At 41.0% G+C, this 21976-nt stretch overlaps 1 protein-coding gene across 50 annotated transcripts in view; it reads left to right on the forward strand.

The window, feature by feature from the left end:
- The window catches only part of ANK2 (ankyrin 2), a 321790-nt gene that overhangs the window by 202940 nt on the left and 96874 nt on the right, over positions 1 to 21976 (forward strand). For all 50 annotated transcript variants that reach the window (XM_077933941.1, XM_077933947.1, XM_077933939.1 and 47 more), the window contains one exon: positions 16324 to 16422. In XM_077933941.1, coding sequence (XP_077790067.1) covers positions 16324 to 16422 — 99 coding nt within the window. The remainder of the gene's footprint in view (positions 1 to 16323; positions 16423 to 21976) is intronic.

Consider the following 21976-nt stretch of genomic DNA (forward strand, 5'->3'; position numbering starts at 1 on the left):
ATAACTAATTTTTTCTCTTTCAAGCCTCCAATAAACCTTTTTAAACAATAGTTACAGATTTAGTTCTGAGGAAGATCCAGTTAGTCCTTCAAGAAACTTCAGTGGGAGTGTTTCAACATCTTCTAATCTGAATTTACTATTTTCACAGAAAATCCAAAAAGTAAAAACAAACAAACAAAAAACACCAGTGAAAGAGCTGGATTGTATGGGAGGAAAATATAGGATTTTATTTTGAGGATGATGACTTTGTGTTGTTGCTGCAAAACATTTGCATGAAGGAGCAGCACAGAGTTTATAACAAACTACAGGGTGGAAAGCACCCTGAGACTAATGACATTTTGTGTGGGTTTGGAAAAAATGACAAATTCTGGTTAGTTAAAAATAGAAGCAAAAGCTGCCTGTTTCCTCATGGCTGTGCTGAAGAAGTAGAGGGGAGGGGGAACACACAAGACCAAGGCTCACAAAGTCTCATAAAGGTGAACTACAAGTTACAGTATTGTTACATCTGAACAAATCCATTATGACAGCATTCTTCCTGTGGCTGAAGAATTCCTCTGACATATGGCTTCTTTTCCTTTTCTTCAGAGAGAAATGTCAGAGCATTAAATAGCTATTTAAAATTCTGTGAAAATTGTCCTATACTATTTTCTGGATACAGCAGAATAATTTTGATCACTATAACTCATAACGAACAGGGTAATTCATTTTACAAATTTGCCTCCCCAAGTGTATTTTTCTTACAAATGTATTGTCCCATGAAATCTAATCTCTTTTTGTTTTCATGTTTCTATGCTCTCTGTTTTAGTTAATCTGTAACGGAGGTAGAAAGAAGGCTAAAAAAATAGAAACTTCTGACGCATTTTCATAGCCTCATAATGTAATGTGAACATCTTTGGGAAAGTGGGTATTACGTCCTTAACTTACCCTTGTAGAGAAAGAGAATCTCTCCTGTTGAGATTAAATCCTCTTATGAGACATTTATTTTTAGTACAGCTGAAAATAATGCCCTACAGCATAATGCAAAATAAAAGTTTGTAGAGTCCTAATAATTTTTTATTCTTTTGTGATACATTTTGAACTCCATAGAAATAATACTTCTATGTTGTTGTTGTTTAGTCATTTAGTCATGTCCAACTCTTCGTGACCCCATGGACCAGAGCACGCCAGGCACCTCTGTCCTCCACTACCTCCCGCAGTTTGGTCAAACTCATGCTGGTAACCTCGAAAACACTATCCAACCATCTCGTCCTCTGTCGTCCCCTTCTCCTTGTGCCCTCCATCTTTCCCAGCATCAGTGTCTTCTCCAGGGAGTCTTCTCTTCTCATGAGGTGGCCAAAGTACTGGAGCCTCAGCTTCACGATCTGTCCTTCCAGTGAGCACTCAGGGCTGATTTCCTTAAGAATGGATGCGTTTGATCTTCTTGCAGTCCATGGGACTCTCAAGAGTCTCCTCCAGCACCATAATTCAAAAGCATCAATTCTTCGGCGATCAGCCTTCTTTATGGTCCAGCTCTCACTTCCATACATCACTACTGGGAAAACCATGGCTTTAACTATACGGACCTTTGTTGGCAAGGTGATGTCTCTATTTCTCAGATGCTGTCTAGGCCTGTCATTGCCCTTCTCCCAAGAAGCAGGCGTCTTTTAATTTCGTGGCTGCTGTCACCATCTGCAGTGATCATGGAGCCCAAGAAAGTAAAACCTCTCACTGCCTCCATTTCTTCCCCTTCTATTTGCCAGGAGGTGATGGGACCAGTGGCCATGATCTTCGTTTTTTTGATGTTGAGCTTCAGACCACATTTTGCGCTCTCCTCTTTCACCCTCATTAAAAGGTTCTTTAATTCCTCCTCACTTTCTGCCATCAAGGTTGTGTCATCTGCATATCTGAGGTTGTTGATATTTCTTCCGGCAATCTTAATTCCAGTTTGGGATTCATCCAGCCCAGCCTTTCGCATGTTGTATTCTGCATATAAATTAAATAAGCAGGGAGACAGAATACAGCCTTGTCGTACTCCTTTCCCAATTTTGAACCAATCAGTTGTTCCATATCCAGTTCTAACTGTAGCTTCTTGTCCCACATAGAGATTTCTCAGAAGAAGTAGATGTTTTTCTGGAACTCTCTAGCTTTCTCCATAATCCAGCGCATGTTTGCAATTTGGTCTCTGGTTCCTCTGCCCCTTCGAAATCCAGCTTGCACTTCTGGGAGTTCTCGATCCACATACTGCTTGAGCCTTCCTTGTAGAATTTTAAGAATAACCTTGCTAGCGTGTGAAATGAGTGCAATTGTGCGGTAGTTGGAGCATTCTTTGGCACTGCCCTTCTTTGGGATTGGGATGTAGACTGATCTTCTCCAATCTTCTGGCCACTGCTGAGTTTTCCAAATTTGCTGGCATATTGAGTGTAGCACCTTAACAGCATCATCTTTTAAAATTTTAAATAGTTCAGCTGGAATACCATCACTTCCACTGGCCTTGTTATTTGCAGTGCTTTCTAAGGCCCATTTGACTTCACTCTCCAGGATGTCTGGCTCAAGGTCAGCAACCACACTACCTGGGGTATACGAGACATCTATATCTTTCTGGTATAATGCCTCTGTGTATTCTTGCCACCTCTTCTTGATGTCTTCTGCTTCTGTTAGGTCCTTTCCACTTTTGTCCTTTATTATGGTAATCTTTGTACGAAATGTTCCTTTCATATCTCCAATTTTCTTGAACAGATCTTTGGTTCTTCCCATTCTGTTGTTTTCCTCTATTTCTTTGCATTGCTCGTTTAAGAAGGCCTTCTTGTCTCTCCTTGCTATTTTTTGGAAATCTGCATTCAATTTTCTGTATCTTTCACTATCTCCCTCGCATTTTGCTTGCCTTCTCTCCCCCGCTATTTGTAAGGCCTCATTGGACAGCCACTTTGCTTTCTTGCATTTCCTTTTCATTGGGATGGTTTTCATTGCTGCCTCCTGTATAATGTTGCGAGCCTCCACCCATAGTTCTTCAGGCACTCTGTCCAGCAAATCTAAATCCTTAAACCTGTTCCTCACTTCCACTGTGTATTCATAAGGGATTTGATTTAGATTGTATCTTACTGGCCCAGGGGTTTTTCCTACTTTCTTCAGTTTAAGCTTGAATTATATTTCTATTACAGCTCAGGCCCAAAACGCTGCTATAAAGTCTGATTACAGACTTGCAGCTGTCCTGTTGGGACAGTTAAACTTCCATTAATAAGTTAATAAGTTCACGCAAGCCTTTTGCATGCTTTAATTACATACAGTGGTGCCTCGCAAGACGAAATTAATTCATTCCGCGAGTTTTGTCGTCTTGCGGTTTTTTTCGTCTTGCGAAGAACGGTGTCGGGAAAGTTTTGGAAAAGCTTCAAAAATCACCAAAGTCTTTAAAAACCTCAAAAAGGCTACCACACCGCATTCTATGAGTTGCTCCTCGAAGTCAAGTCGCAACTGTATTAACGGTGTTAAGAAAAAGGAAACAAACTTGCAAGACGTTTCCGTCTTGCGAAGCAAGCCCATAGGGAAAATCGTCTTGCGAAGCAGCTCAAAAAACAAAAAACCCTTTCGTCTAGCGAGTTTTTTGTCTTGCGAGGCATTCTTCTTGCGAGGTACCACTGTATGCTTTTAAAGGTAAAGCTGATGTGTTTGTGCTGGATATGAAAAGGGATGTGAAAACAGTATAGGACAGGGGTGCCCAAACTTTTTTCAAAGAGGGCCAGATTTGACAGAGTGAACATACGTGAGGGCCAACCCCTCAAAAGCTCAAAAAAGACTTCCGGTTTGGATCGCTACCGGGAAGGGAGCGCGGAGAAACTTCTCCGAACTACATGGGGACTTTGAGGGGCTACGCATAGGCACTGCGACCCCAAATTAATCTCAAGGGGGGCCCCCTTGAGAGAAGCGCAACCAGCGGCGTCGGAGTGATCCGCAAGCTTCTGGAGGTTTTTTTTCTCTCCATTTTTGGGGAGGAAGACCCGGAGGCAGTGGATCGAGAGACGCGCATCGGTAAGGCCTGCGAACCCCATGCAGTTATGCCTCAAGCTCCCACCGAAGTTGAGCGACAAATCTCTGTAACCCTAAAAAATCTGACGTCCTCAACAACGTATGACAACTGAAGAGATAAAAATTTGAGTGGAAAGGTCCGAGGAACGTAGGATGCAAACGGATTTTGTTTAAAGAGCCTGACCTGATTTCTGGATTTAAGATGGCGCTGGACACTAAATCGTAAGTTTGTAACAAAGAGACTTAGTTACTTACCGGCTGTAGCGAGAGAGAAGTGAAGTCCTTGTTAATGTTACTGCAGGGCAGTGGATAACCGACAGATAAAAACCGGGACAAAGAGTAAGTTTTAGAGACTTTGTTTCATTTGGGCAGTTGCGAAAAGAACAGGAGGGGCTTGGAAGAGACGGAACGGAGGTTCAAACTAGGTCGGGAGACAGGAGGGGAGAGAAGAAAGAAAACTAGAAGGGAAGCACTTCACCTCTCCCCGGCACGGCTGGGTCCGAAATAACTAAAGTCCTACGAACCCCCTCCTCTTTCTAGCCTTTGGAATCAGCCGCCTCCCGCTAGTGACTAGCAACGGGAGAGAATATCTGCGGAAGACTGCGTCCCCGCAGTCAGCCACCATTTACATCCATTCTCCTTTTTTTTTACTTCGCTTGCTACAGCGAGACGGGGCACCTCTTCTCATAACTGTAGGATCGGACATATTTTATATAATTTGGGGAAGCTCGGAAGGATTTAACTGGAATACTGGAGATCCGGGGGATTCTGTGGGATAAGAACGGCAGCAACGCGAGGACATTGCGGAGACATTGTTAATCTACAAGTGAGGGACCTGTTCCCTTGGTCCCCTGCTGGAAGAACATAGAATCGCGCCCCAAAGAGAAAGAAGGCAGAGGAAGAGGGTCGAGAAACCGCTCGCAGAAACGATTCTTTTATACATTCTCTGCGGTTTAACCCCGGAATATAAAGAGACAGAACCACTATTCACCTTTAGTGAGCTTGTTTGTTTCCGCGCCTTCCCCTCCCCCCCCCTCGATTCCCCCTTTCCCCGTGACATCCCTCGCCCTCCCCCCCTTTTTTTCCGCTTCCCCCCCTCCTCCCGCTTCCTCCCTTGCCGTGCCCCACCAGTCCTCTTTCCCAATCGCTACTTCTGACTCCAGCAGGATGACAACAGACTCCTTCCTCCTGATAAAGCCCTCTGATATATAAAAACGGATTAGGCCAGATAAGTGGCTGAAGTTTTTAGAAGAGGAGCAACACAATAGAATCTGGTCTTCGAACATTTTTGTTTCCTCCCTGACACGGGCCCCCTACTTATTTTGGGATCCCACCCCCTCTCATCAAATTTCCCTTGTTTCCTGTGTGCCCCTCCCCTTTTACCTTCATATCCTTACAACATCCTTTCAAAGAAGTATTGGTATAACCGCCAAAGGGGCGGTGGTGGGCGGGACTGCCTGAATAATTAAGTGGTTTCTATAAGATTGTACGCCCTCTATGGGAGAGCCTTAAAAACGTAAATCTATTTGGTTTGTAAATATAGGAAAGGATGGCAGGAAAGGACGGGAAGAAAGCAGTGGGTACTCCGGCAGAAAGGAAAACGTCACGTCATGAAGAAATTAAAGACTTAGATATACTCTGGTTGAAAATAAAAGAAGAATTTAAGCAGAATGAGATTCACATGGAGGAAAAGTTAGGAGAGATGCAGAAATCAATAGATAGGAAAATAGAAGGGGCGGTGGGAGAACTATCAAATAAGATAAAAGATTTAACGACTCGAACCAAATCTCTAGAAGACTCAAATAAAAAAACACAAAAAGAGATAAGAGATCAGAGAAAGGAAGTTGAGAAAATAAAAGAGAATTTTGGGGAATTAGGCAAGAGCCAGGAGCAAATTTTGGACAATTTGGCGATGATGGAAATGAAACAAAAACAACTAAATTTAAAATTCCGAGGGGTAGGAGAGGAGGTCAACGAAGATATCAAAGGGAAAATGATAAGAGAACTGGCAAGATGGTTAAATTTAAAGGAGGAAGAAGTCACACAAGAAATAGAAAATGCCTTCAGAATAAAAGTAAAACCTAAACAAAACAGAGTAAGAAAGATTTCAGGAGACTGCCTGGTAATCTTCAAATCGACGGAGTTGAAAAATAAGATTTTAAGAGAAAGTTACCAGAAGAAACTGGTGATAGATGGAAGACCCATCATCATATTCAAAGAAATTCCAATCAGACTCCTTCGCAAGAGAGAGGGCTACAAACAGTTAGTAAATATCCTAAGGAAGAATGGCATTCAACATAGATGGGAGTTCCCAGAAGGGATCTCCTTTTTTTACAAAGAAAAAAGATTTAAAATTGCTGAAAGTCAGGAAATCAGGAAGTTTCTACGAAGATATGAGAGAGAACTTGGCGGGACGGGAGAGGTACATGAGGGCGGGGACGGGGGTGGGGGCGGGGGAGACGGCGCGGGTTTGGGGGGGGACTCGGGGGGGAGGGGGGAGGGGGGGAGGGAGCGGAGGGTGAAGAAACAGAAAGCAAAACCACTCGAATCTAAACTAACTGAAACTTAAATCAGCAAACTACTGTTTTATAAGTAAGTAAACAAGAATGAATCTAAAAATTCTAACATGGAATGTAAATGGTGTGAACGACAAAGCGAAAAGGAATAAAGTTGTAAATGTTTTGAAAAAGAAAAAATTGGACATAATCTGTATACAAGAGACTCATGTAGCCAAAAAGCATAATCGTGTATTAATAAATAGAAAGCTAGGAATGGAATTTATAAGCTCCACGGCAGAGAAAAAAAAAGGAGTAGTAACATATGTTAAAGAAAAATGGGAACCTAAACTGATTTATAAAGATGAAGAAGGAAGGATATTGGGGGTACAAATCAGCTTCCAGGGGGAAAAAATTAATGTGGTAAACATATACGCCCCAAATTCAAACAAGCCAGAGTTTTTCAAGAAATTAGAACAAGTTCTAATAGAATTAGAAAACAACAGGACGATACTGCTGGGAGATTTTAATGCTGTGCCAATTCCAGAAATTGACAGACAAACAGAAAAGGGGAAAAAGAACCAAGGGAAGCTGCCAAAGTCTTTCCAAGACTTGGAAGAAAACATGGACTTAATAGACATCTGGAGATATAAACATCCAATAGAAAAGCAGTTTACCTTCTTCTCAGAAGTACATAAGAGCTGGGGCAGAATAGACCAAATTTGGACGTCGAGAGAACTCTCCTTAAGAGTTACGAAATGTGAAATTCACCCGAGAACTCTCTCAGACCACAACTCAATAACACTGGAATTAAAAAGTGAATTACAAGGAGGCTTTAGATGGAGACTAAATGAACAACTCCTAGAGGACGAGGAAGTCATCGGAAAAGCAAAAGCCACCTTAAAAGATTACTTTGAACTGAATCTTAACACAGGAGTTAGCTCAGAAATAACCTGGGACGCCAGCAAGGCGGTGCTGAGGGGCTTCTTCATTCAACAGAACAGTTACAAAAAGAAACTAAGGCAACAAAAGAAAGAAGAGATCCTCAATCATATAAGGCAGCTAGAGAAAAAACTGACAGAGAACCCAAAAGACACACAAAGCATACAAGTAATTAAAATATTACAGACACAATATTCGATGTTAGTGAACCAAGAAATTGAATGGAAAATCAGGCTAATGAGGCAAAGATATTTTGAATCAGCCAACAAAATTGGAAAATTATTAGCGTGGCAACTGAGGAAAAGACAAAAGCAAAGTGTGATAAACAAAATAAAAGTAGAAGAAGAAACAGTAGAGGACCCAAAAAAGATACAAAAAAATTTTCTGGAGTTCTATGAAGGGCTATATAAAAAAGGAGAGGAGGACACAACCCTAACAGAAAAATACTTAGAGAACTGTGAAGGGAGGACTTTAACGGCCGAGGAGAAAATACAATTAAACAAACCCATAAATATAGAGGAGATTCAGAATGCAATTAAAAGAATGAAATTAGGGAAGACTCCAGGCCCGGATGGCTTATCAGCAAAATATTACAAAGTCCTAGGAAACCAACTTGCGCCAGCCCTCTGTGAGGTTATGAATGATATTTTAAAGGATGGAAAAATACCGGAGTCATGGCGGGAGGCTTTCATAACCCTAATTCCAAAATCGGACACTGACAAATTAAATATTAAAAATTATAGGCCAATATCTCTATTAAATAATGACTATAAAATATTTGCTGACATAATGGCAAACAGGCTGAAAAAACATCTAACGGATTTAATCCACAAGGATCAGGCCGGATTTCTGCCGAACAGGTTTCTGAAGGACAATGTTAGGCATGTTATAAATATAATTGAGTACCTGGAGATTAATAACAATGTACCGGCAGTATTGATGTTTGTGGACGCCGAAAAGGCGTTCGACAACGTATCATGGATGTTTATGATAAAATGTTTGGAGAAGGCGGGGATAGAGGGCGATTTTCTGAAAGGAATACAAGCTATATATTCAACTCAATCGGCCAAATTGGTAATAAATAATAATTTAACAAACCAATTTAAGATAGAAAAGGGAACAAGACAGGGTTGCCCTCTCTCCCCGCTTCTATTTATTATGGTTCTAGAAATATTGGCGAATAAAATTAGAACCGCGTCTGAGATACGAGGGATTAGAATAGGTTTGAAGGAATTTAAACTAAAGGCCTACGCAGATGACCTGATATTATCCCTGGAAGAACCCCGAGAGAGTATTGGCAAAGCATTAGAGATCCTGGAGGAATACGGCAAGCTATCCGGCTTTAAACTAAACAAACTGAAGACAAAAATGCTGACAAAAAATCTGAAAAGTGAAGAAAAAGAAGAACTAGAAAGAAAATACGGAATAAAAATCGCAAAAAAAATAAAATATTTAGGAATCTGGCTTACATCAAAAAACATAAACTTAATTGAAGACAACTACTCGGTAGTCTGGAAAGAGATCAAAAGGGATTTCGATGTTTGGAATAGAGTCAATTTATCGTGGTTGGGCAGGATGGAGGCGATAAAGATGGTCGTACTTCCTAAGATGTTGTTCCTTTTCCAAAATATTCCAATAATTAGGGGGACTAAATTGTTTAAAGATTGGCAACGGACTCTCTCCAGATTTATCTGGCAGGGGAGAAGACCAAGGATCAGATTTAAAATTCTTACGGACCGAAAAGAAAGAGGGGGTTTCGCTGTTCCAAATTTGAGGTTGTATCATGAAGCCGCATGTTTATGCTGGGTTAAAGAGTGGATCACTCTGGAAAATAGCGACCTACTGGACCTGGAAGGGGCGGATAATAGATACGGCTGGCATGCCTATCTATGGCAGAACAAAGGGAAAGTGCATAGGGGATTTTCGAATCATATTATTAGAGGCCCCTTGTATGAAGCCTGGAATAGGAACAAAAAATTACTGGAATGGCGAACCCCTTGGTGGCTGTCCCCTTTTAACATTATAACAACTAAAAATACAAATACGGGAGTAAAGAATTTAACATATGAGGACCTACTGGTAAGATCGGAAGACACGTGGAAACTAAGACCATACGAGGAGCTGGAGGGAAAATTGACAGTTTGGCTACAGTACTATCAAATTAATGCCATATGGGCGGAAGATAAAAAAATTGGAATGAATGAAAAAAAATCGAAATTTCAGATTGAAATAATTGAAGGTAACTCTAAATTATTATCTAAAATGTACAATATACTATTGGAGTGGGACACAAAAGACGAGGAGATCAAAGAAGTCATGGTTAAATGGGCGATAGATCTAGGACATAGCATAGCCTATGAGCAGTGGTCAAAACTGTGGGAGAAGGGAATAAAATTTACGGCGTGTGCCGCAATCAGGGAAAACATAGAAAAGATGATTCACAGATGGTATCTAACACCAGAAAAACTGAACAGGATATACAAGATTGGTAGCGGGGTCTGCTGGAGGTGTAAAGTAAAGGAGGGTAATTTTATGCATAGGTGGTGGGCCTGCGAGGATATTAAAAAATTCTGGGATACCATATACAACGAGTTAAAAAAAAATATTAAAATACACATTTCTAAAAAGACCAGAGGCCTTTCTATTAGGCATCATAGGAGAGGAGATTAAGAAAGAAGATGTAATTTTGTTCCAGTACTCAACAGCAGCGGCCAGACTGCTAATTGCTCAAAAATGGAAAAGCACGAGCACCCCAACGATGATGGAATGGCAAAATAAGCTATATGACTTCTTTGAATTGGCAAATATGACGCAGAAAATCAGAAACCAAAAGAATACAAAGTTAAGGGATGATTGGGCTAAATTTATGACATATATAGAAAGAAATTACGAAAACGTACCAAATATAGTTGGTTTATTATAAAACTTTCGATGTTTCAAGTTACTAAACAATAACAGCTGTAAAGATAGAATCTTGGAAAAATTAGGAATCCAGAGTCAAGAGGGATGGAAGTCGAATTGTATGTTATCTTGTTTTCTCTTTACTTTTTTTCCCCCTCTTTCTTAATTTTTCTTTTTTCTTTCTCTTCTTCTATTTTTACTTACCTTTGTTATGTGTATGCATTAAATGAAACTTAATAAAAAAAAATTAAAAAAAAAAAAGCTCAAAAGCTATTGAGCTTTTTTTTTTAGAATTGAAGCTTCTTTTTTTAAAAAACAACAACAAAACAATTTTACCCCAGGACATATATTGCCACGGGGACTGGATTAAATCAACCAGTGGGCTAGATTAGGCCCCCAAAACAAACTTTGGACATGCCTGTTATAGGAAGTTTGAGTCCTTTCATTTCAAACACGTTTGCTTTTATCGCCTGATATGTCCTACGCTTCCTGTCCTCTTCACCTTTCTGAGTTTATTACCTTCAATTTCACAGCACTTTTTTATTGAACTACTATGTCCGTTCTACACTGATTCCACTAATGCCTGGGAACTCCATAAAGCCTAGCTCTAAACTTTGTTTCCTGTGAAGCCTTTGGCCCAGCACCGTAGTCCTTTTAACTTTTAGTGCATCCTTTATTTCCCAGTCTTTCACTTCCCTGTTTCCTTCATCTTCCTCCTCACTGCCTAGATTTAGTTCACAAGCATCTTGTTTGGGGCAGTGATATATCTTGGTTTTGTCACTCTGGAAAGCACTTTGAATGCTGATGACACTACATTTTTGCAGGCAAGGGAGAGGTCACAATATTGCATCTCCATAAATATTAGAACTGTTGAGAAAATCTCGATCTACTGGTCAGCTAGTTTCACCTCCCTAAGGGGTCTTTTGACTTGAACAGCAGCCCTCCATAGCAAACTGCCTTTAAAACTAGATGGAGTTTTAAAAGTAGTTTGGTATGGAGCATGATTATTTGTTTTTCAGAGTAGAAGATGTGGAAAGTCAAACTGGAGTCATAACAATTCCTAAGTAGTAATTTGGACCTCAAAAACTATCTAGAGTTCTATTGTTTGGAATCAGTTAATTCAAAAGTAGCTTTTATGCAAGTATATTCTTTTATAATATCTGGTTATTCAGCTTTCTTTTCTTTTCTTTAGCAAGCACAATTATGCTATAATGTCACTGAATGGATGTCAGTAATAAGACTTTTTAGTGCTTTGTTAGGTCTATAATAAGCACAAAAAAGTAACCGTAGATGGGTTTGACACTAAATGTGAGGCTTGCATAATGACAACAATCACTGTATTTAGCAAAGGGGGGAAACCACCTACAAAGAAGAATCTGATTGATTATATTGATCCTCAAATGCATAATTACTTTTTGAACCACTAGTTAAAACAATGAGCATTTATCACCAGCAGGCAACTCCATTACACCAGAGCTGCCTCCTGTGCCCTATGTTGTCATTAATTGTTGCGTCATGTGAATAGTAGTGACACATTAAGATATGCCACCTGGGGCATTTTGATGGTTTTCTCTCCTCACTTAAAACAATATTTGGCATGGAGATGCTGTTTGAATTATTTGGACAAAATTAAGAATGTAATTAAATATAGCAAATATATAAAAGAAAAGTAAGAATTATGTCCTTTAATTTTAGACTTAATATTTTGAACTCCATTCTGTAGGGTGAGATGTCTAATGCAAAATTTTGTAAATGGCAAGTGTTTTGAGGGACAGATTTAGCTGCAACTCTTCAGTTTGGTTTCTTTTTTGAGAACGGGAGATTTTGGAAAGGACCATGATTATCACAGTACAAATGAGTAGCTCTCCACTTTTTGGTGTGGGAGGCTTTTATATATTACACCCACCAACAAGATCTTCATATCCTTATGATGGGGCTTTGTGCTACAGTGGTAGCTTGGGTTAAGAACTTAATTCCTTCCAGAGGTCCGTTCTTAACCTGAAACTGTTCTTAACCTGAAGCACCACTTTAGCTAATGGGGTCTGCTGCTGCCTTGCCGCTGGGACACAATTTCTGTTCTCATCCTGAAGCAAAGTTCTTAACCCGAGGTAATATTTCCGGGTTAGTGGAGTCTATAACCTGAAGCGTATGTAACCTGAAGTGTATGTAACCCGAGGTACCACTGTATATGATTATCCTAGTGATATTTGCCAAAGAGAATACATGTGCTATTCAGAGCAAGGAGAATCACATAATCGCTGCTGTTTGCTGGCTGTTCCCTACTTGGCTGCAGAAGAAATTCCTATTAGAGTCATCAAATTTCATTAGGATGTTTTTCTATGCCATAGCTTCTAAATTGAGTGGAAAAGAAATGCTGTCAATATCTGAAAGGGGTCATGTCTATAATTGTGAAGTAACAGACAGAAATAAAAACCACAGGACATAGTGTAAATATTTTCTTTATGTTCCTGGTGATTTAACATGCTTATGGAATTGAAGGAGAGTAACCTGAGGGCTGCCCATTTATCATATATTATATTTCAGTAGGGACTACAAAAAGTAAAAATATAGCTAATGAAGATTATTTGTGCTTCAAATAAGTGCTGCTGAAGTAAGTGCTGCTGGATTTAAGAAAGCTTGTTCCCGATAAGTGTGTTTAGGTTTGTAGCATTACTAAACAAGCATTTCCAGACTGTAGAGTCCAGTGACATGAGTTCCAGTGAAGGAATGAGCTCCCCCCCCCACAAAAACCGCACATTGCAGGCATGCCACATCGCCCAATCCAAACTGAGACCATGGGGGCGAGGGCGGCAAGAGTTATGTCCCACTACCCTCTCAGATCTGATCTGGATCAGGGACTCGGTCAAGCAATTTGTGAAATAAAATGCTTGAACTCAAAGGCTAAGCCATGGCTGAGAATTACTTACTTACAGCTTAAAAGATAAAGGTAAAGGGACCCCCGACCGTTAAGTCCAGTCGCAGACGACTCTGGGGTTGCGGCACTCATCTCGCTTTACTGGCCGAGGGAGCCGGCGTTTGTCTGCAGACAGTTTTTCCAGGTCATGTGGCCAGCATGACCAAGCTGCTTCTGGTGAACCAGAACAGTGCATGGAAACACCGTTTACTTTCCGGTGGAGCAGTTCCTATTTATCTACTTGTACTTTGATGTCTAAAAAGACTAGGTTCCTGCTAGGTTGGCAGGAACAGGGAGCGAACAACGGGAGCTCACCCCGTCACGAGGATTCGAACCGCTGACCTTCTGATTGGCAAGCCCTAGGCTCTGTAGTTTAGACCACAGCGCCACCCTGAGATTAATAGCATGTAAAACTTAACAGCTCCATAAAGGATGGGATTTGATCGGTTAAGGGAGCATCTCTGATTGAATTACAGTTGTGTTAAAATGGTTGCTTATAGAGGGTAAATGATCAGGTCATTCACAGCATGTGTAGAGCTGCTGAGAGGAGAATACAGAGGCTACTGATGTCCTTGGCTCACAGATAGCTGGAGGCCCTGACTCTGAGATTTCTTTTTTTAAGTAAGTGAATGCACCTTATGAAAGTGACGATACGAGGCAAAATGTACATCTAAGCAGTATCTGTGAGAAGAGGAGCCAGCCTGTCTACTCCCACCTTTCAGTGTTTTTAACTAATGAATGTTAGCTAATGAACTTTAATCAAAGTTAAAGCCTTGATTAATGAGTGAATTGTTTGCATGCCAGGTGATAGGAATCCTTCAGGTCCTACAGAGCTTGCTATTGTGTTTCCTGCTTCTAGTCCTTAGAATCTTCATAATCCTAAAGACCAGATTTCCCCTTGTCTCCTGTTGCCCTTCCTTTCTTCCCAGCAACTAGGATACACTTTACTGTGGTAGGTTCATCTGAGATCAGATACTCACTAGAATTTATGTTGTGCAAATACACAGTAAGTGTGGGTAAATGTTAAAGAACCCCCACTCACTGCAACTGGCAAATGCAAAAGGTGAAACCTTTGCAGATAAGCTTAGCCGTGACTCCTGCTGAAGTCCAGGCACATATTAACTTTAATGGGTCTTACTCCCTGGGAAGTTAAGGTGGGTGCATGAATGCAGTAATTAGGCCTGAATAGATTTGGTTGAAACCTTGGAGTTATGCTAATTTGCAGGATGATGGTAAATAAAAACATGACTCTTTATAATGCAAAGATGTATCACTGGTTAAAAGAAGCAAAACTTGATGCAACCATTTTATGCACCCTTCTGTATTGTTTAAGGATTGAGGGGTTGGTCTGGATGATTCCTGTGGGTCCGCACTAAGCTTCTAGTTTTGTATCTGCAAGACTGTAGTAGAAGGTACAGTCATGCCTCAGGTTAAAGACGCTTCAGGTTGAGCGTTTTCAGGTTGTGTTCCGCAGCGACCCAGAAGTAATGGAACGGGTTACTTCCAGATTTCGCCACTTGCACATGCGCTGACACTCAAAATGACGTCACACGCATGCCCAGAAGCGGCAAATTGTGACCCGCAGATGTGCAGAGGCAGGTTGCATTCTGCTCAGGATGCAAACGGGACTCCGGAACAGATCCCATTCACATCCAGATGTACCACTGTACTGTTGAAGTTTGCTAATGTAATGGGCCTGGCTAAGTCAGTTAGGAATCCATTTACATGTTTAAAGAATTGGTCAGATACATATGTGTTGCTATGGCAACAACTGGCTGATAAAGCTCTTCCAGTATGATGTAGGCCTCCCCTGACCTGGCTGTTGGCCATGTCATCTTGTAGGTAGGAAAACAATAGTCTAGCCTTTCTTTCAACAGAGTTAGCCTTTCTTTCAGTCTGCTTGAGAGCTGGGAAGACACACCTTCAATTTGCAAAGCTTACTCATTAAAATTCTAGGAACTTCATAAAATCATTTTACTCTTTTTACTCAATATTAATCATTTTACTCAATATTAATATATTGTACTCAAAACTATCTCTTGTGATCCGCTGCATTGTATGAATTGAATCCAGGGAAAGACAGATAGGAGTTGCTTTGGCACACTCTCCAAAGAATCTGAATCTTATGCTCACATATTTCAGTTCCAATTATAGAATTGTCTCTATTGTACAGTATTGTTTTATACAGTTTTTGAAGTAAACCACTTGGATGCCTACTGGCAAAGGGGGATATATAGAACTCATGAATAAATAAAATACACATAAATATTAAACCATTTGTACTAGTAGTGATCCAGAATGTTATGGCCTTGCACTGAGTGCAACAATGACTTGTAAGAGTTAATTTGCTGGTGTGCTACGATCAGCACAATTTTAGAATCAATCAAATGCTAAACACATGTTGTAGCCAATACTATTGGCTCATTTTGTTGAAAAGTCACATACTATAAGCTTCTATACATTATTTTAGAATTCCGCCATTTCTGCGGTTTTTCTTGAGGCCATGGTTTTATAGTGCCCAGTGGGCTGCCTCCAGTTAAATAAAAGCAATAAATAAATATATTTTATCCCTTTCCTCGTCAGTGCTTATAAAATTTTATTGCCAGTTTTACATTCCCATTTTCCTACATAGAAAGCAGTCTAGTAATGAATTCTCCTAGCGAACACCAAATTACCTTAAATGCTATGAAAAAGATATCAAGGGGATACTAAGCTATAAAAAGCTATGTGGAGTTACTAAATCATTACCAAAGAGCCAAAGCGTTCATATTTCAGTGGCTTGTTCATGCAGCAGTTTGAAAACATGTATTCTATTGCAGCCTTCACCTAGTGTCCTCCAGAAGTTTTGGGCTACCATCTTCCAAATGGGAGTCGGTAGATCAAAACAACTGGTGAAGAAGCACCAAAATTAAAACAGCAGAACTTTATATTTGTTGGTTTTCTTTTCCATTCTGCTTCATTTTACTTGGGAAATGGCAGCTGGGCTTTACTTTTTAATATCCATGTTTTGAAGTCATAATTCCTTAGGCCCTCAATGAAATTATTATTTTTTGTGTTTGTGTTTCCCCCTAGAATGGCTTCACTCCTTTATACATGGCAGCTCAAGAGAACCACATTGAAGTAGTGAAATATCTTCTTGAAAATGGAGCCAACCAGAGCACTGCTACTGAGGTACAGTACTTGGATCTTTTATTTACAGGTCTTTCTATAGCCTTTTTCTTTTTCTTTTATAAAACCGTTAAGATGAATCTGCGTGGTACACACTCCTGTCTCTTAGTTTGCCCTGACTTATCTTAAGAGCAGCCTCAAATGCTGTCCTCGGGATGGAGGGGCTGCTTAATCCTTTCTTTCTTGCCCTTCACTTGCTCAAAACGATTATTACCTCAGGCTGTTCCCTCATCTGCAAGGGGAAAGATGTGCTTTCCCTCAACCGTTGAGAGAACAGCTGGTGGAGGGGCATTCTGAGCACACATCATGCAATAAGGAAAAGGGTTATGCAGCATCTTCCGCCCTCCTCCATTGTTCTTCCATTCCCAATGGAAGAGTTCAAGCTGCTTTTCCGTTAAAAGAGCCATTACAGGAAAGAAATAGCTTACTGTGTGTAACCTGTAGTCTGGCCCTCAGGTCCTAGGAAACTTCAAACACATTGTTTTCACACCTTGACTCCAGCCAGTTCCTTAATCTCCAGTCTTCTTAGAGGGCCCTGTTATTCCTTCTCTCTCCATAGAACTATTTTCAACATTCACCAAATGAGATCCCACTTTGGGGCAGATCATCTATAAAGTTACAATATGTTTCACTTTCTGATCATCATGAAGCTTTATCAGGAAAAGTTTGTGAATAAGGAGCATGTTGATAGCAAGGAAGAAGTCAAGCAGAGCTGAAAGGGATGGTGGTATGGACAGTTATAGAGCCTAGGAAGAAGTCACAAAGTACTGTCAACTAACTCCACTGATGTCTCCCAGACTTAGTTACGTTTCTCACTTTTTGCAGAGGCACAACTCTAAATTAATGATTCCTGGCTACTGTCTGTTCTTTCAGAGGGCTTAGTTTTAATGTATATAGATTGCATAATATATATGATGTTAACATGGCATAATGTCACTTGTTCCTAGCTGTTCAGGGTGTCACATATTCATGCTATTAGTACCAATTATCACCCAGAGATGATTTCTTCTTGTGGTCTCTCATTTGAAGAGTATTTATTAGTTTAAAACATGTACCTCATTCTTCATTGTAACAACTATCACAGAGATGGGTTCATAAATAATTTTAAAAATACAACACTTGAAAGCAAATAACATCATCATCATTATTATTGTTGTTGTTGTTGTCTTAGTAACCAGCAACACAGTAATTCACTAAGGAGGTCCTAGTGTTAATGCTCAGCAAATGCCTGAAAGTTTTAAGTGGGTGCTGCTAATTACTCAGGGCCCACCCTATACCAGTCACTATAATTTCTTTTTAATGTTTTTAATACTGAATTTCAAATCATTGTAATGTGTATGGGGCCCTGCTGATGAAGGGTGGGTAATAAATTTAACTAGTAGTAGTATTAGTAGTAAGAGGGAAGGGAGTTCCATACCTTGGGTACCACCACCAAAAAGGCCCTCCCTTCAGGTTATGACAAGGTAACTGCAATGATATTTTGAGTAGAGTAGCCCTTGAAGACCATCAGCTGGTACAGAATTCAGTGGCCCGCCTCTTCAGCAGGGCTGCAGAAGAACGCAATCTTAGAAGAGCCTTGCTGGATCTGACTGGGAGTATTTGAATAAGTTGTCTCTGGAAGCCGATAGCCCTTACTGCTTGTTCCTCTTATATAGTATTCAGTGGTCTACTTCCTCTGAGCATTGAGGCTTAGTTTAGCTAGTGCTCTGATATCTGCACTGGATTCCCATTGTCTTCCAGGCTCCTTGTAAGGATTATGACCTATGAGACCTAACCCACACTGGCTCAGCAAACCCATAACTCTAACCTCCCACATGTCCCTTCAAAAGTCACAACATTAACTTAAGTTCTCTCTTCTGCCAACCTACTATTATGGTATTATAATGTCTGCCACAGAAGTACAGTGGTACCTCGGGTTACATACACTTCAGGTTATAGACTCCGCTAACCCAGAAATAGTACTTCGAGTTAATAACTTTGCTTCAGGATGAGAACAGAAATTGTGCTCCGGCGGCACGGCGGCTGTGGGAGGCCCCATTAGCTAAAGTGGTGCTTCAGGTTAAGAACAGTTTCAGGTTAAGAACAGACCTCCGGAACGAATTAAGTACTTAACCTGAGGTACCACTGTAAAAACTTAGAAAGTGTTGATCTATGGACAAATCTGCATGTTTTCATAAAGCTCTTCCACTTTTAGCAACCGTGAAAAGTGGTCCCTTATCAGTCCCTGCATTTGTCACCCTCCTCGGCATGGAGTTAACCCACCCCAGGGTATTCAGAATGGTATGACATTTATTAGCATTGCACTCCAGCCAAGCCTGCCTTTGTTAACAGCTGTTTTCTCTATCCTTTCATTCAGCGGATACTATTGCATTTGATGGTGGTTCCTAAAATAATGCTTTCTGTTGCTGGGATGGGCCAGGATCATGTTACTGTTGCAGCTTTGCTAGAGTATGAAATCCTGTGTGGTTGCTAAGCAACAAGGCAGAAACAGCATTTGTAAATGAGTCACTGGCTGATCTTGAAACCCCCAGTTCTCTGCTGTTGTTGTTTAATAATCTACAGTAGATTCCATCTCCCCCCCAAACAAACTAATTCATTTCTCTTAAGAATACTGTAATATGATATTGGAGATGTGAGCATACTCTCCTAGGAATAGCTGTTGTGGGGTACTGTTTTAAGACCAAGCTAGTGCTTGAAGCACAGTGAGGTGCCAAATCACATCTTTCCAGGTGGATCTAAAACAATCCTTCTTTTCAGCCAACACAACTGAGTCTCACCTGTTTTGAAAAAACACCCCATTCTTTTCTCCTACTGGTCTAACCAAAGGATAGGCTTTCTATAATTTTACCTCAAACAGCTGACACTAGATAGCAACCATACAGGCTGTCCAGGAATTCATCATTCCTTCTGCATGCCCAGGGGATATTGGACTTTAATCCCAAACAGTCCTCCTTCAGTTGTATTGCAAGCTGCTTTTGGAATTTGAGCGCACATAGTGAAAATAGAAAGAAACATTGAAAGTTGCCTTCTAATGAGTCAGGTCATTAGTCTGTCTAGTTAAGTAATGTATATGTTGACCAGCCGTGGTTCCGCAGGTTTTCATAAAGAGAGCTTTCTCAGTCCTACCTGGGAACTGAAGCTTGAATCTTTTGCATGCAAAACATGTGTTTTTAGCATGATCAGTTATGCATTGTGAAAGAAAGGATTTGCATTAAGAAAAGGAGAACAGAAGAGTTCATTTTGCATATGGTAATTCATACATATAGATGCAAATTTAGAAATAATCACTATAATTTAAACAGAAATACAGTACATCTCACCATAATGGGGAAGACACCAGGGGACTTGTGTGCCTGCTCAGTTTGCTGATCAGGTGTTACTAACTGTTGATGGACAACTTTAGTGCCCTGTTGATGTGTATGCTCTCCCTTTTTGTGACACATTAGGACTAGACAGCCCTCAGACAAAGCTCCTTCAAATAGAGGCCTGCTCTCTGTAAAAAAGGACACCCTGTGTGGTTTACCACTGAGCTGTGGCAGATAAGCCTTTACACAAGGGTTCCTATATCCAAGTCCTAACTCAAACATAGGTACCTGCCTTATACTGAGTCAGACCAATGGTCCATATGCATAGACTGGCAGCAGCTCTCCAGAGTTTCAGTCTCTTTCAGCCTTACCTGGAGATGCCAGAGGACCTTGGACGTCAAAAGCAGATGTTTTACTACTGAGTTCTTTCCCTTCCCCAAAGGTCAGGCTTTTAACCTTCTATTCAAGGCCTTCAGGAAAATGCACTAAATCTCTGGATGTGAGACAAGAAGGAAAGGGACTGGTTCTCTGGACCATCTTTGTGCTTATTTCTCATTCTCATTTCTCTTGGCTCCATCTCCATGTCTCTTGACCTGGAGCATACTGCCTTATTCTAGCCTGCCAAGCACTCATCTGTTCTGCCCTCTGTTCAACCAGGCAACACCCTTTGAGCTCCAAGGCTCAGTCTTCCACCTGAAGGTCTGAAATTCAACTGTCCCTTCCACATGTTTAAACAAGGGTTCTAGATTGTGGCTAGCAGAAACATTTTCCTGCATAGCGTGTTCTCCATAACAGAGAGCACGTGTTGTGGTGGGGGCCATAAAGGCCACCCCACTGTTGTTGGGCATATTGGCCACTTGCTGTGATTGGGCAAGGAGTGTTGCTGGGGAGAATGTTATGTTGCTAAAGTGTGGGAGGGGTCAGAGGTCTTAAATACAGGGCTCGCAGCCTGGGGCCTTCTCTTGCGCTGCGTGCACCGGATCACCCGCCCACCCTCCCTGAAAAGGGGGGGGGTTCGTTGTCCTCTGACCTTGCTATGCCTGTCATGGGGTCGTCTGCCTTGGGGCCTGGTAGGAAATTTGTCCATTTGCCTGATTGGCTGTTGCCATTTGGTTTTTGCCTACTGCGTAGCAAATCGTCACAACTTGTAAGGTTGGCGGTTAGGCATTGGTTCAAATTGGTTGGTGGAGGGGTAAGTGCCTACTCCTCCAAAGGTGGTGCTGAAAGGGAATTCTGTTAAAGGAATCCAGGGGCTTGTCGTCCCTTTCATCCTAGTCCCTGGCATCAGACTTGGGCCGTGCAAGCCCCAGGGGGCATGAGGGTGAGAGATGAGGGACTGATGTCCAGCTTCATTTCTCCCCAATATGGTTCTCCCTGACTGGCTTCCGCTGGAATCCGGAAGTCAGTTCTGTCCCTGGGGCAAGGATAGATAGTTGTAACCAATGCCTAAGCAACCACTCACGTGTGTATATTTAAATAAAGTTGTGGCCAAATTCATGCCAAAAACCTTAAACAAAAATTGATGTGTGAAGTTATTGGGGTGGCCTGGGGGACCTCGATGCGCAACTTCCCCTGAGCTGATACAAACTTTTTTCCAAATTTGTTTGCCATACTTAAATTATAAAGGGGAAAAAATAAGACTTGCATAGCATGCCATTTCACAACCAAATATTATTATTGCATATGTGAGTTATTAGTTATCTAATACAGTGGACGCTCGGGTTGCGAACGCGATCCGTGCGGGATGCACGTTTGCAACCCGCAGTGGCGTGTCTGCGCCAGTTGTGATTTGGTGCTTCTGCGCATGCGCAAAGCACAATTTAGTACTTCTGCACATGCACGACCTCAGAAACCCGTTCTGGTACTTCGGAGCATTTCGGAGCGCCCGTAACCTGAAAAGACACAACCTGAAGTGTCTGTAACCCAAGGTATGACTGTACATAATAGTTGATTGGTGACTTCCAATTAATATAAAAAAGCTAAATTACAATCATCATCAGTAACTAACAATAAAAAACCACCAGCATCAAAAAAAACCCCAAAGAGCACCAGCAACATTCAACTGTCAGTGGTATATGGGCCAAATAACTCATCACTGTAACATCAGCCTTGAAAATACCACCTATGTTTTTAACATTATTTTTGAACAGACGTGAAATTCAGTAGTAAATATGTTTGGAGATGGGCCTCTCTTGAGTGTTTGGTGGGTTGCCAGAGTTTAATATATCGCAAGGTGGCTAATAAAATGTTGC

This window comes from Podarcis muralis, chromosome 9 (assembly GCF_964188315.1).
Source record: "Podarcis muralis chromosome 9, rPodMur119.hap1.1, whole genome shotgun sequence".
NCBI lineage: Eukaryota > Metazoa > Chordata > Lepidosauria > Squamata > Lacertidae > Podarcis > Podarcis muralis.